This window comes from Dasypus novemcinctus, chromosome 4 (assembly GCF_030445035.2).
Source record: "Dasypus novemcinctus isolate mDasNov1 chromosome 4, mDasNov1.1.hap2, whole genome shotgun sequence".
Classification (NCBI taxonomy): domain Eukaryota; kingdom Metazoa; phylum Chordata; class Mammalia; order Cingulata; family Dasypodidae; genus Dasypus; species Dasypus novemcinctus.
Window position 1 is genome coordinate 57549281 of NC_080676.1, and position 16155 is coordinate 57565435.

Below are 16155 nucleotides of genomic sequence, written 5' to 3' on the forward strand. Positions count from 1 at the left end.
GCCAACGGAAACAACATTTTAAACAGAGTTTCAACCAACTGCAAGTCACCTTTCTCTCCTTCTGTGACAAGGATTCTTGCAGCTACTGCCTCACTTAACACTTGAAGTAGTGAGCTATGGGAATAGAAAACCATTAAAGAACAGTTGTTGCTGTACTTTGGAAAGCTGTACACTTCTGAATGAGTAAAATTATGTAAGCAAGTAGAGGTGAAAGACTAATGGGGCTGCCACCAGTGATAAGACCTAGATGCTTACTGTCAAGTATGACTTTTTACAAACTGATGTTATGTTCAAATCTGTGCTGACTTATTGAACAACTTTTTCAACCAGAGATTGAAATGAAATGAAGAAAAATACTAGTATTGGCATTTCTACCAAAGTTATCCTGTGACATGTAGTGAGTTTGTACTTAGAAAACTGAGTTCTTAACATCACTGTGCCATAGCATAGTTATTAATTAGTGCTATTCTGATTTACTCTCTCCATAAAACTGGGAGTTTTGTCTTTTTCCACAGATTATAATATTCTTCCCACTCAGTTAAGCTACAAATTCCTGTCATATATTTACCTAACCAGTTGAATAAGCATATCATTAAAATAAAGGGGACCTTAGTCTTTTTTGGAACTAGAAATAAATCACATTACCAAAATAATCTTACCTAATAAATATAATTCTTATCATATGCCTATTTCCGTAGTTGAATTTAGGCAATTATGTACAAAAATCTCCTCCTCCCTTGGAGATATATTTATATCTCTATATAAATAGACGGTACAGCAGTATTTTATGTTTATATTTATATATTTATAGCTACCTTTTAGAGTTACTGTTTAATTTACTTGGGAGAAAGAAGAAAAGGAGGAAGGGAGTCTAGAGGAGTGAATATGAGCTTTTGAGGCATGTTTTGAAGAAACAGGACTTAAGTAGGATATGGTATTTCTCCAGATGCTATCCCTACACTACTGCCTGTCCCCATTGGAATTCTGAATAATGAAATGAAAATATTACTTGATTTAGGAGTCTTTCCAAGTTTGGAAATCAGTAATGTTTGATGACTTTAGATTTTATATTAATTTTGTTTGTCTTTAAGCACAAAATTCTTCTTTCATAATTATGATTTAAGGCTTGTTTCCAGATTCCTCCTTTAAGGCTGTGTGAGGTGCTCACTTTGATTACCCAGTAAATAAAACAGTTTTAAGAGCAAATGGTTAATGTTGATAATTCTTATTTAAACTTTAAAAAACCTTTGATTCGATAGGATAAGGTGTGATAGGAATGATTAAAATAAGTGAGAAACCTAAAGCAATTTTCATAGATTTAAGGAAGCTATTTTGTAGAAGCAATAGGAAACACTTGTAAATGCTTACTATCATTTATATGAAAATAGTGGAAATTAGAACAGTGAGCCAGATTATATTTCAAAAGGCAAGTTCGGTAAAGATGAACATTTTTATTAGCTATACAGTCATGTTGAGTATTCATAATTGTTTTGCTTGGCATCCCTTTTAGCTCTAAATTTTGTGGTCTTTCCTGGAGAGCAAGTAGGGTAGAAAATGAGGAGGCATACCAATTAATCAAAACTACTGGTAAATTAAAAATTATTTCTTGGTGCCACCAGATAGGGTCTCAATCCCATTACTTTACTTTTTCTTTTCTAATCTTTATAAGTAGGAATTTTAAAAAGTGATCCCCCTCCTACTTTGAACAAAATGAGATCTAAATGTTCCACCCCATTCCCATCCCTCAGTAATACTGGCAGCTGTGGCTACATGCACACTGGCCAAGCTCCCACTTTCTGTATATAAAACTTAAGATGTAATTTTGCGTGTTAGAGCTTATAGGTTTGCTGGAGAACAATATAATTTTTATAAACAGCTTTTCAGAAACACAACCAGAATTTTCAAAGCAGCTGGATTTCTTTTTTCTATTTAAGGGATAAAAAGGTTATATGTTTTGTTTAGTCTAAAAGTGATCTCAAGAGGACCTTTCTTTATATTTTTGATAGTTTTTTAGATGTTTATATGTTGGATTGTCCGTATTTTAAAACCTGTCCTTAGATTTTAAAGTAAAAGGTGATGAATGCAAAGCAAAATAATTACCTAAGATCAGATCCTAAACTAAACAGTGTTCTGCATAAATATGACTCAAATGCTCATGACCTTTCTTATGTCGTCATCAGTGAATCGTTCTAAATGGTTGAGCACCAGCTATGGGCAAAATCAAGGCACATGTTGTTAAACTAAAAAAGCACCAGAAAAAAATCCTTGCTCTCTCAAGTTTCTCTTGTAGTTTAATGTTCCACAAACAGTATGGTGAAGGATCATTTTTTTGTATTCTTGTTTTGTTTTGTTTTGTCTTGAATTTCTAGTCCATCACAGACTAATAATACTTTTGTCAAATATAATAAAAATCAATTACTAGAAAAATGAAATTTAGAAAGCATACAAAACAAGCCCCAATTTGTAAATTATTAGATTTAACAGTCATAAAAGTATTCTGTCAAATTGCCATAAAATGTTCTAAACTCCTATTCTCACAAAGTAGAAATGCTCGTGGACCAACAACAAATTGTTTACAGACCATCACTGATCCACAGATCACTCTTTGAGTCACACAGGTCTTCTTGCAAGGGGGAAATAGTAACTATTGCTCCTTTATACTTAATCTGTGCTCATGCTTAATGCATACCATACTTTTCCATCCCTACACATTTACTCATTCTCTTCACTCAAACTGGACTGTCCTTTCCCATCTCCAGCTATTGAAATCCCACCCATCCTTCAAGGTTTATTTCAGATGTCATCTTTTTTTTTCAATCAGGTCTTTCATATCTCTCCACCAGTTAACACCATCTAAAGCTGTGTTCAAGCTTTCCTTCCTTTTCTGATATTTGTCTGCCTCAGTATAGTGACACAGAAAATAGCTTTGAGCTCTAGAATCAAACCAAGGCTTAAACCCTGGTGGGGTAACCTTGAACAAATAGCTTCTCTGTTTCCTCATCTAAAAAATGGTGATGATTATGGTGCCTATGCTAAATTGTTGCTGTAATAAATCTTGAATGAGACAATCCATGAGAAGCATTCTACATAGAAGCTGATACGTACATTGTAAGCACTCTATAAATATTACTGCTATTGTTATTCATCCCTGATTTATCATATCTCCTACCTTTTTCTCTGCTCTTACCCCACTAGATTGAGGGCAGGATTGCTACTCCCTTAAAGGAATCAGCACAGTGCCTTGCATAATAAATATAGGTTGAATTAAATTTAAGTGCGTGTGCTTTTAAGTCATACAAACAAGCAGTGGAATAGAATCCAGAGAGAAAGACATCTTGTATTTGGAGAGGTGAGGGAGGTTCCATTGAAATGATATGATTTAAACTGAACCTTGATGGGTAGAGAGGGATGGTCAGCATTCTCACCTGAATTGGTGATAGGCCCTCCCGCATCCCCACAACCAAGGAACACTGCTCAGTTGACTTCCCTGTGGAGACTGCACAGGGAAGTAGAGCAGGAAAGGCAACCTGATGTCAGATTATAAAGGGTCTTAAATGACTCCTGGAGTTATTGTGCCTTGTCCTTTGAGCATATAGGAGCTCTAGGTTCCTGGGTCCTGTAGAGAGTGAATTTGAGATGGGGGAAAACTGGAGACAAGGGACCCGAGAAGGAAACAGAAACATGAAATGCTGTTGCCTCAACCACCACTTCCCAAACTATTGCTCTGAATATTAATGTTCCTCCTGGTATTGATTAATGTTTCCTGCTGAAAAAACACCTTGAAAATTGATACCTCTAGCTCCCTCAGAGACTGACCAGCATCTGACTCTGCTCAAAATGTCTGTTTAAAACTTCTTTGAACTAGTGTTTCCCAAATTTAATTGGCCACAGAACCTTTTTCCAAAAAATGTAACTATCTCACAAAACACAGTTTAAGAAACAGTGCCCTAAACAGTCCTAAACTAGTTATTGTAATGAAACCACAAGTAAAATTTGACTATTTGTCAGTGCTTAGCAGATCCTAGTACATAGTTGCATTCGGACGGTTGCCAAAATGGGAACCATTGTTGGCAGGTTCACTCTGAGCATACATTTTGTAGGACCTCACCAGTTGCCAAGGTTCAGAATGCCAGGTTATTTACGTTCCACCACATCTGTCTCCTCTGTTCATTGTGAGTATCCCTACAAATGTCCTCTGTTGCCATACCTACACTCTACATCTGGTGATTCCCAACCTTTTTGGAATTGCAAAACTTTAATAGAGTATATTGTTATTTTCCTTCCTCTAAAACTTTGAATGATTTGTTATTCAGTAAGTTATATATATAAATGAAAGTGAATTAAAATAACTTTGTTTAGGGGAGCAGCCGTGGCTCAGGCCATTAGGCACTCGCCTTCTAGGTGACAGGTCCTTGGTTTGGTTCCCAGTGCCTCCTAGAGAAGGCGAGCAAACAATGAGCAGACAGATGAGAGAAACTTCTAGGGGTCACAGGAGATAAATCTTAAAAATAATAATAAAGTAAATAAATAAATCTTAAAAAAAAAAAAATAACTTTGTTTAAAATGACAACCTTAAAAAATTTAGGACCATCCTTGACTATGGCAAAACCAAAGTTGGGATTCATTGAACTGTGTGGTAATACCATTTTCCTCCCTCATTTTAGCATGAGTAAAAGTATTTGTGGTATGAAGTAAAGTTACTTTGCTGGGTTATTTATGCCTAAATCAACATTAACTCTTGCATCTTTTAGAAATTCAATTTTAAATCTTAATAGTACCACTTACTCAACTGTTTAATAAATTTTAACCCATGTACAATCAGGTAATTTTTTAAAAACCAAGATGAGCTGATTATGGGCATGGTTGGTACTTAATAATTTTAACAATTTAAGGTAAATGATTCTTTTTTCAAAGATAGTTATGGAGTGGATATATGTAGAGTGCTTAAAACCTGGCACATAGTAACATTATATATTTGCTGCTATTAGTGTTGCTGCTGCTGCTATTATTATTAATATTATTACTATTACTGAATATTGGAGTTAGGGCCTGCCTGGATGTTATTTCCAGGTCTTCAAAATAATTCACACTCCATTTTTCTCAATTGCTAGACATTTTTAATTGAAACTGTGGGATTTTTTTTATCTAGACAAAAACTCAAGGAAGAATTAGAATGCACTAAGTTTCTGAGTGATATAAATTATTTTTATCATAATATTTATTAAAATAGGATATTAAAATCCTAAATCTTTGCAGATTTAAATAATATCCAGCTACTTATTTCTATATAATTATTTTATTAGACATCTAATTTAGGACATGATGCTTTTTAAATATTTTTGTTTGATTGCTCTATTAAAGCTACCCACACATTTCCATATTATAGAAAAACATCATTTATCTATATATTTTTATACATTACTTTTTGTTTTAAAGTGCTTGTTTTAATTTTTTTTAAATGTTTTTTGTCCAAATCCATAAATACTAATTTTTTTTCCTGCTTCAACTCTTCCAGCTTACTGAAACAAATTCAGGTATCAAGTGCTTGGACTCCATGTGCTGTTTCTCAGAAGGAGAAACAGCGTGCACATCTGTTGGAAGAATGCTGGAACGACTAATAGGAAGATGTAGCCCGAGCCATGTCAGCAGGTGTGAAATTTCTCTAAGTAGCCTTTGCTGCAGATGAGTACCCTATAAACTGGAACAGGATTCCTGCAACTCTAGATGCCTAACAAACGAGCAGCTGGTTTTAACTACTGAAGCAGGAAGTATACTATTTACTAGTATTCCTTGATGATAGATTTCACTTTGTGGCTTTGAGGTAGGGAGTTGTATCACTTTCTAAAAGGAAAAGAAAGCACCTTTGAAGAGACTTTTCATCCAATGAACAAAAAATTTTGTTTTATAATCTTTCTACAATGTGATGAATAGGAGTATGTATATGGTACTCTTTCTTGGTTTGTACAATTTTTTTTTTACCTATACTATATTTCCTGCCTTCTTTCTCTTTTTTGCTTTTTGTCTTTACAAAATATAATCCACACATAGTAGTGAAGTCAAAGAGCTTTTCTTATTTTACGTGTATATTTTCTAGTCAGTATTTTGAGTCTTTGAGGTACTTAGAAACACAAAAGCCTGTAGTTCTGCTTCCCTACCCCTTCTTTACCTCTAGTGTGGTTTTGAAATGAGTTGTGGTTTTGAAAAATTTTTTGCTGTGTATTTATTTATAGTCTAGTAAATGTTTATAAGTTAGAACAGGCTCTTTGATTACAAATTAGAAGAATCTTAACATTTTCGCCCCCTTCCAAATCTATTCCTTGAATTAGATTTATCAGTGTTTCCTTTTGTAGCTTATAACAAAACTACCATTTAAAAATAGAATGCCATTTAACATTTATTTAAAAATGAAATGAATTCATTTCTTTGTAACTTTTCCCAGAGATATAATAGTTAGGGGATACTGGGAAGTAGAAATTACTTTTTCTACACTTTGGTGTTCCTTATATGAATGATACCATGTTCCCAAAATCAAAACAGCAGTAAGCTGGTATGCATGAATGGGTTATAGACGGGCAATTGATTTCCATTGTCCCCATTATGCCATGTGAATATTAACACTTTCTACTTGTATTCCATAGCTTAGAAAAGGTTAGGAAATTCTCCAGGAGCATGTGATAAAGGATGGAGGAAGCACTGCTCTTATCTATTGATAAAAGTATTTTTAATACTCATTTAGCATTTAGCTTTGTGTTTTGAAAAATAATGAGTATGATATCATTCATATTATCAGAAAATCCAGGTAACTTTTACTGGCAAACTTGTCAGTTCTCACTTTTATCTTTAGCTATGAACATGTCTTTATGGTAGAGTTTAAATAACATTCCTAATAAATAATATAATGTCTGTGGTTCCAATCCCCATTTATTCTGACTTGATTATAACTTGTGATTAAAAATATTTTCATAATGCTACAGTATCATTTTGTAATAATTTCATTGCACATAAAAGGATTACTATGTGCAGTTAAATTTTGGGGGGCTTTGTTATGACTTAAGCAATTATATTATAAAATAATGTTCTAAGAAAGCAATTCTGTCATGTTCATCGGCCAAAGAGTTAACTAAAGGAAGTTCCAGGAAGACCTGATAATGTTATTTTACCTATCAGCACAGCTTTGCTGCACAGAACCACGGCAGGAGTTAAAGATACCACTTTTGAGCCTATACAGGATTTTTAAAATTTCTACTTTTAACAGAAAGTTGTCTTTAATGACAACATCCATCTTAGCTAATGTAAAAATACAAAACCAAAAGCATAGAATTATTTTTGAATGAGCCCCTAATTTTTTTCTGTTTTATATATATTTCCATTTTCTTCATGTCAGTTATTTAGGCAATAGGCCCCATTATTCTTTACACAGACATTTTTGTGCTGGCATTTTCTCTTAAAAGTGGCTATTATCTTCTGTGTTTCTTTTTACTTAAAATTGTATTTTAAAACTGTATTCTTTTTTGAGATTTTTTTTATTTTCATAAAAATGTTTAATAATTAATATCATATTTGACAGACTATAAATACATTTCCAATTTTGTCCAACATGTCAGGTTACATTATTGGTTACTTTTATCATTATGCTCCTTTTTCATCAGTTGAATAATCTAAAAATTCTTTTGAGATATGTTAGTTTTTTTCTAGTGGATAAAATAAAACCATATGCAAAAATACTTGGTGCTTTTCAAAGGGCTAGGTGAAAACTGCATACAATTGTGTAATGAAATATGTTTGGAAGCCCCAATTTTATTTTGGAACAGCTTCTATTCCATGTATCTATATTTGAAAGATTGGGCAAGACTGAGACCTCCATTATAAGATTGGTATTTGTTCCATTAATATATTTACCACACATCTCTCTGCTGATTAAACTTTTACCATCCAGGTACAAAAATTCTACTTAAATTTTATTAATTGATGTTGTCAGAGGTACTTGCCATATTGCAAGCTCAGTTTCAAAGGTAGCATCATGGTGCTATATAAAGGATATGCCATATTGTACCCTAAAGGGCTGTACTTCAGTGACAAATGGTTTTCTGTATGTATTTTACTAACACTTTATCCTATTCAAAACTATATTTTAAGTGTAAAGGGATTAATAATTAATATATAGTTTAGGTGTTCATTGTTCTGTCAAATATGATATTTAATATATGAATGCATATGTGTGATTTGGAAAGCTCATAAATGAAGGAAACTTATCTAATGAGATTATTTTATGTAAACAATGTTTAGAAAAAAGGGAAAACTAATATAAAATAGCGGTTGCTTGGGAGTAGAAACTTGACTCCAGGTAATTGGAGTATTGATAGTTACTATCTTTTCTTGTGTATGTCAGTGTACTTTTTCCCCCATAAATACTTACTCTTGAAGAAACTTTTATATTTTCATTTGTTTTGGAAATACTGGGTGCCTACTATGTATCAGGCATGGTTCTAGGTGCTAGAGAGACAGTTGTGAACAAGCCCTCCCTTAAACTAATGTAGAGATGCTGTTCAAGCTTTTCTGGAAACTAGTAAAGTTAGAGAGCCAGTAAGCCAACTGATGTGGTTGCTGCCATGTTTGTCATCCTCTTTTCCAACTTTGTAAAATGTCTAGATTCCAAACTTTATTGGCTGTGCTCATTTAATGATTCATTTAAACTTGAACTACGTAGAGTCTGAGAGTCTCTAGGAAATAACACATCCTTGATAAAGGAGAATTGGGGCTATTTTAAACTCTAATCTCTTACTCTATTTGGGGAAAGTGGGAACCCAGGCAAAAATTAAATAAAATGTATTTATTGTTAAGTGCTTTTAGTCTCATAAGAAAAGCCACCTTGGACTTGGTGGTCCTGATATTGTCCTTGAAATAGAATAGTCTGTTTTAAGCATAGCAGGCTATTTTTGGAACTGAGTTATAAATGCTTCAAGTAATACAGATGCAAATTAAATATTATGTAATGAATTGCTTATGGGCCTTATTCAGACAGTGGTTAACTTTTCCACACTAACAGAGGATCATTTGTTCCTAGATAAGTAAAAACTCTAGTGACCTAGGTGTCTTTGATACCTATTGAATAAACCATTCACTATATTAAAGCTAATGATGCTAAAATCTTTAAAACAGAATTTATAGCCAAAAAGAAATAATCATTAATATAAACACATTACTCTTTTCACTGCAAAACTTTTGGTAAGTGGGATTTTTATTTGTTGCTTAATGTCAAAATATAGTCTAGTTATTTTTCAGGAAAACTGTGCATAAGTCTTAACAACGGGCTTATTTCTTATTGAATTGTTAACATTTTAAAAGCATCTCATGCTTTACAACCTGTGGAACTTGTTTTAGTGCTAATGAATGTCTGAATTTTGACTGATATTTTTATATAATATGTAAAGTATTATTTTTCTCAAGATTTTGTGTAATATAAATAGAATATTTGGGTATTAAATGCTAGTATGAGGAAATTCACTTTAACATTCAAAATGACTCAATCAGTGATATTTAAAACTCAAATTTCATGTCAGTCCTAAGTTTTAGAGTAAATTTTTTTCTGAATTAAAACCTAGGTCCTGGTGAGCCAAACTTTTCTCTTATTGTTACTTTAGATCATGGAGTGCATCGGACCCTTTCTATACCAACGACAGGAGCATCTTGACTCTCTCCACAATGGACTCATCTACTTGTTAAAAGGGCATAGTATTTTATGGGAGCCATTTCAACTCCTTTCCTAAAATTCAGTTTGATTATCTTCTTAATAGCCACACTAGTTCTGCATACTTACTTCCTAAAATCTCTGGAGTAGGTCATACCACTCAGAGTATAATGGCAAACAAAAAGAAATTGACATGAACCCCTCCCATAACCCCAAATAGTTTGAGTCTCTGAACATGTTAAAATTTGTGACTAAAGAGACATTTTCCATCTCTTTTATCTGACTTGTCCCTTGTGTTTAGGGACTCCTGATGGCATTTCAGCCTGTTGCTGATGCCCACTGTATTTTAATATCAAAGTAGAAAGGGGAGCTGTGTATTTTTTTAGTATTAGCTTGGTTATTGACTCTTCTATTGAAATCTGCTTCTGTAAATTATGCTGAAAAGTTTGCCTTGAAAACTCTATTTTTTTATTAGAGTTATATTTGAAGCTTTTCATGGGAAAAGCTTATGTTGAATAATAAGGAATTTGGGTCCCTCGGTGACCCATGTTGTTAATTCACAAATGCTTTCTAAGTTCACAGAGCAAATTAGGAGAATGCATTTCCATCTGCTGTTTACTTCATATGGGTAGTAAATATATACCAGTACCAAACTTCTCAAATTGTATTGTAACACAACCAATAAAATTAACCATATAAATCCAAAGGGTATTTAACACATATAAATCAGAATCAAGTCTGTTCACCAAATTTTAAATTGATATTTACAAATATAATTTTGTGGCAGAATATGAAGAATGTATAGTGGATAAATTAGATACCATTAGCATTATTATTAGTTTAATGTATTTATCATTGGATTTTTTGCATGCTTTTATCTGGTTAATAGCTTTAAATTTACTTTTCTCTCCCTACCTAAAGGTTCTGTTTATAGCATTTTATGACAATGTTGTAAAGTTCAAATGTATCAATAAAAAACAAGTTTGGACAGTATTGAAATATTGCAAATACTTGTAATTTTTCAAGTCAAAATCAGTAAAAAAAGAAGAGCCAGCCTCTTTCTGTGGCCAGTTTTTCTTGCCTTTTAGGAAGCTAGACTTTAGAATAAAGGATTTCAGATAAGAATACTATTTTTTAGGGTAGCATATATTATCTAAGGTACAACAGACTACCACAGTGCAATGAAATTTGCCTGGTGTCCCAATATAAGATATATTTTCAGGTGTGGCTATAGATGTAAATGAAACAAAGTCTAAAATACTAAGTTTTTATAGGGTACTGGCCACCATAAATTTAAAATGCAAAGAATGACTAATCAGGTACATGTTACTCTAATTAACTCTGTACTTGAATAATTTGTCTCATGAATTTATCATGTAGATTCAGTATTGTCTTTTGTTTGATAAAAAGTAATACTGTTTTAAAATTTGGAAATGATGACTGGTCTAAGAATTATTGCCCAACTCTAAGAATATAATGATTGCATACATATACACTTTAAATTGTATGAAATTGGTTAAAAGAGGTTTTGCCAAAATATTCTCATTAAAATGTAATGATTCCTCTTTGGGAATTTATTGCACAACCTTCTACCCCTTTCCCATTTCATGAATATAAGACCTGTGGTATGGGACTGGTAGGGAAAGAATGGTAGAGTCACAAATTAAGACTTTACCTTTGTTCCCTAGTAAACTGTTTTATTGCTAATATAACATTTTGTCTGTTTCAATAATGCAAGTGTATTAGGTTATTAATTTTGGCCTAAATATTAATTTTCATAAGTAGCCCTTCTTTAACTTAGGTGTTCCTGAGTTGGGTTTAGGAAGATACTGTTATTCCGGAAATTCAATAACAGGATAATTACGTGGTCCACAATGTGTACACTCAACAGTTCATATTCTAGAAGAGGAAATATTACAGAATTATTCAGTAGAAAATTATAGTGGAACCAATATAGAATTTTTCTTATAAAACATCAATATAACAAAATGGCATTCAGTAAACCTGCATTATATCTAACTTACAGTGTTTATTTGCCATCAAATAAACTTGACTAGTGACACTAGAGAAATGACTACAAAGCCATCAAGCAGTCTGTGACCAACTGAAGTGTGCAAGACAGGAGGTCAGCTAGCCTATAGGGTTCTTAAGGTGTGACTGATGAAATAATTTTCTGCATTCACCATTTCAAGCTAATTAAGAAAAACTTTATATCAAAACAAAACGTAAATGGCATCCACTGACATGTTCACCCTAACTCTGCTGTTGAAAACCTACTCCATTTAAAGGTAGACCATCTTGTAATCGTAAGAAAATGGTATTCTTTTTACTTAAAAAAGTAACAACAAATAATGCATTCTACAAGTTTTGAATAGTTTTCTCGTCTAATATTCATATTATAAAACTATTACTACATAACTAAGAATCACAGAAAAGTTTCCCCTTTGCATATTACTTTGAAATTCTTTGGAAAGTAGGATGTTGATCATCAGTGTACACTCATCTGCCAAAAACCAGAGTTAAGGTGCTAAATATGTTATTGCTAGTTAATTAATGGTCTCCGATCTATTTGTCTCAACTTGTTTGCCTCTGCCTAGTTTGAAGTATGTAGCCCTGAAGATAATGGCAAACACCAAGTCATTTTTCAGAATTGCCCATCCATTGCATTAGGTGACTCAGCACCCTGCTTCACTTGAGCAACCGTAGGCTCACTCTGGGAGGAGTTTTGAGTGTGGGCCCAGGAGAACTATAGCACCAAGGCTTGCTTTGGGATTGAGAATCAGCAAGGGGAGAATTTACAGTCTGTTTTTATAACTGCCCTCCGTCTTGAGGCTGAATCTCCATTATATAGAAAGGTTTCCCAGACTTAATCCTAACCCTAGCACTGTCCTGAGGAGCCTGAGAGGCTAATCATGCTGCTGCAAAATACCTGAACTCAGGGCTATAATTATCACCTAGGGCTAGAGTCATTTCTGCTGCATAAGATTGTGAATTGGACTTGTCCCATAAGCCTGTGATATCTGATAGGCGGAAATCAAAGCCACTAAAAATTTTAGTTAATAGCCACAAGTTTTGTTTTATTTAATATGCTACTCTGAAAAACTCTTGCAGTGTGAGGGGAAAGGGGAAAATTTTTTCATGTTTGTGTTTTTTCTGTAAAGATAAATTTGGGGTATAAGTGAGTATTAATAAACCCACCAAAGAGTTATATAAACATGTTTTATTAATTTTGGTCCTCCTTTATAGATACTTTTAATTCTATCTTGAAATGAGTCTTCTATTTTTCATAAAAATATATTATTAAAGTCCTGTTTTATGTGAGATAACTGGGATGATTTTCCTACAGAAATAGCTCATACCTAATGATAATGTTTGTAATAATGGTGATTGTTAGATTTCTTGAGGAATTAGTAGCTGGAAATATTGTAGCAATACTTAGTTTAAAATGTTGGACCTCATACACTGTGGCTATCTAATGTAATCCTTTTACATTAAAATTCTCTGCATTATCAGTAAAGGTAGTATACTCACTGTATAGTATACTTAATGTATAGCGCTCATTAATTTTTGTAAAGTTTATGGATTTATATTTATCAAATAAAATGTTTCCTATATAATTAAAAGTATTTCTCCATTATTTACGCATTTTAAACCTCTCTACTCATCACAACCGGCATGCCAGAATTGTTTAAATTTTACTATATTAACCCTTAATGATAGTATAGAAATGTCATTTACCTTTCACTGACTGCAGTTTTTAAAAATCTAGAAGTTCTTTGATTACCCAGGTTTTACAGATTATCGACACAGCTCCTGAAAAAGGAACTCACAGAAATGCACAACTCTCAAGACCAATACATGTCAACTGGAAACTGCCATCATTGTGAAAAGCCAGCCAGGAGAAATTTGTGAATCTGCATGTGTCTTGGTCTATATAAAATCTGTGAGGTTTTAAAAATATAACTAATATAATGTATGTTATGTATAAAATATCCCAATATCCTAATGGCACCCAATTGTTATTCTTAATGCTTCCTTGTTGCCAGTTATACATAATTGCTTAATCTACATTTTTTAAGTGTTTTTAATGTAATGATATTCCTGCTTGTATTCTTGATATTGGTAACTTTATTTCCTTCATTTTTTCTTTTTAAAAATTTATTTTTTATGTATCAATGTTAAGTATACTTAGTTAACACAAAGCAACTACTTTAGTGAGCAGTTATACTCTCCCCTTATTTTTGTTCTTTTCTCAGTCTTGTGGGATTTGGGACGATGTTCACTCCCACCACTTCAGGTTGTAAAGGGGCGTAGTTTTGTGAGGCAAAGGAATGGAATTGTTTTGCTTGCAGTTGAAGATACTCATTCCTTTTAGGGTTGTGCCTGCTCCAGCCTCATCGTTTAGTTAGTTGTCCAGGGCGGGCGGGAAGAACTGAAGAGTAGGAGTTGACTGTATATTATTGGGCTTCAGGGTTCCACAGGCAGGCACAGAAACAATCTGAAGGCTTTGTCTCTGAAAAATACACTTAACAAGTAAATTGAAAATTACAGGTTCATATAGAAGGAGTAGAAGGATCAAGATTAGGGGATTTATACCTAAGTATAACTGTGTTATATCAGGAAAATAGCTTTTCATATATTCCTAGATAGAGCCCACCAAGAGAGTGTTGATTTCATGTGACCATGTGATTTAGCCATCCCTAGGACCTTCAGGAGCACTTTGTTGGTGGTTTTGTTTACTGTGGCATTTTGTGGAGTCTGGCTGAGACCTGCGTAAGTGTAACCTCTGATTAACCTCCCGCCTTACTTTGAAATCTTTTAGCCATAAAGGCTCAATTTTATTTAGTATTTTCTTCAATGGTAACTTTATTTCTAGGCTTTTGTTTCTTAACAAACCTTGCTAGGGAGTTAATCAATTTCATTAATCTTTTCAAAGATCTAACTTCTGGCTTTAGGTCTCTATTATTTGTTTTCTTTATTTTTCCTTTTTTTATTTTGTTTTGTTTTTTGTTGTTGTTTTTTTTTCTTTATTTCTCTCCCTTTTTCCCCCCAGTTGTCTGCTCTCTGTGTCCCTTCGCTGTGTGTTCTTCTGTCACCAATTCTATCCTTATCAGCCACACCGGGAATCTGTGTTTCTTTTTGTTCCGTCATCTTGTTGTGTCAGCCCTCCGTGTGTGCGGTGCCATTCTTGGGCAGGCTACACTTTTCTTTCGCGCTGGGCGGCTCTCCTTACAGAAACACTCCTTCCGCGTGGAGCTCCCTTATGCGACAGGGTACTCCTTGCGCGCATCAGCACTGTGCATGGGGCCAGCTCCATACGGGTCAAGGAGGCCGTATTCATTGGGCCAAGTCCACTTCCCTCTATTTTGGTTTTAATTTGTTCTTTTTGGGCTTTTTAGAAGCTTAGATAATAGACTTTAAAACTTTTTTCTTTTAATAAATACGTTTAAAGTTATACATTTTCCTCTCCACTGCTTTACATGAATCCCACAAATTTTGATGTATTTGATTCTCATTGTCATTCAGATCAGAACACTTTATCTCCTTTGTGATTTCTTCTTTGATCCACTGTTTATTTGAGGCATTTTGTTTGATTTCTAAGTATTTGGAGTTGGTGTGTGTATATTTAGATACTTTGTTGTTGTTTTAACTGATTTCTAATTCCATTATAGTCAGCAAACATACTCTGTGTGATTTCAACCCTTTGAGATATATTAAGAATCTATTACTGAATGATGAGTGGTAAAATCTCCAACTGTAAATTGTGGATTTGTCTTTATCTCTGTCAATTTTTGCATCATGCATTTTGAAGCTGTTATTACTTACATACAAATATAGAATCTATGTCTTCTTGATGAATTGATCCTTTTATCACTATGGAATGGGTATCTGATATTAATATAGCCACAGTAATTTTCTTGTGCTTAGAGTTTACATGATCTCTCTTTTCCTATCCTTTTCTATAGAGTGCACTTTATTTATTTACTTATTTATTTTTAGTAGAGTGGGTTTTTTATTTAAATTTTTTTACCATATATACAACCTAATATTTCCCCTTTTAACCACATTCAGATATATCAGCATAGTTACATTCACAATGTTGTGCTAAATCACCAGTATCCATTGCCAAACGTTTCTACCATTCCATATAACTCCCTATTCCCTGTGCAAACTGGAAGAAAGGAGACCCTTGTTTTAAAGTGTCAGAGAACTTGGCAAAATTGTGTTCTGATGTCAGAGGGAGAGATTAAATGTTTTCCAAATTAACAGTGGAAAGTGCAGCCTGGTTTCTCCCTGCAGCTTATAGCAAAATGTTAGACGAAAGGGATAAGCTGTGAACTGAATTCCTGGGCACAAAGAAACCAGAAATTGATGGTTTGGAAAACTCTGAGCTTCCAGGAAGCGAGTCTCTAGAGAAGAGTGTTCCAATAAAGGTTTAACTAAACATGGAACCAGTTAACCATTTC

At 33.5% G+C, this 16155-nt stretch overlaps 1 protein-coding gene across 4 annotated transcripts in view; it reads left to right on the plus strand.

The window, feature by feature from the left end:
* The window catches only part of ATP11B (ATPase phospholipid transporting 11B (putative)), a 174483-nt gene extending 163802 nt beyond the window's left edge, over window positions 1-10681 (plus strand). For all 4 annotated transcript variants that reach the window (XR_011648615.1, XM_071214650.1, XM_058295392.2 and 1 more), the window contains 2 exons: window positions 5516-5649; window positions 9642-10681. Coding sequence is in view for 3 of the 4 variants with exons in the window: in XM_058295392.2 (XP_058151375.1) it covers window positions 5516-5649; window positions 9642-9723 (216 nt within the window). In the remaining variant the exon portion in view is untranslated. The remainder of the gene's footprint in view (window positions 1-5515; window positions 5650-9641) is intronic.
* Window positions 10682-16155: the final 5474 nt, after the last annotated feature.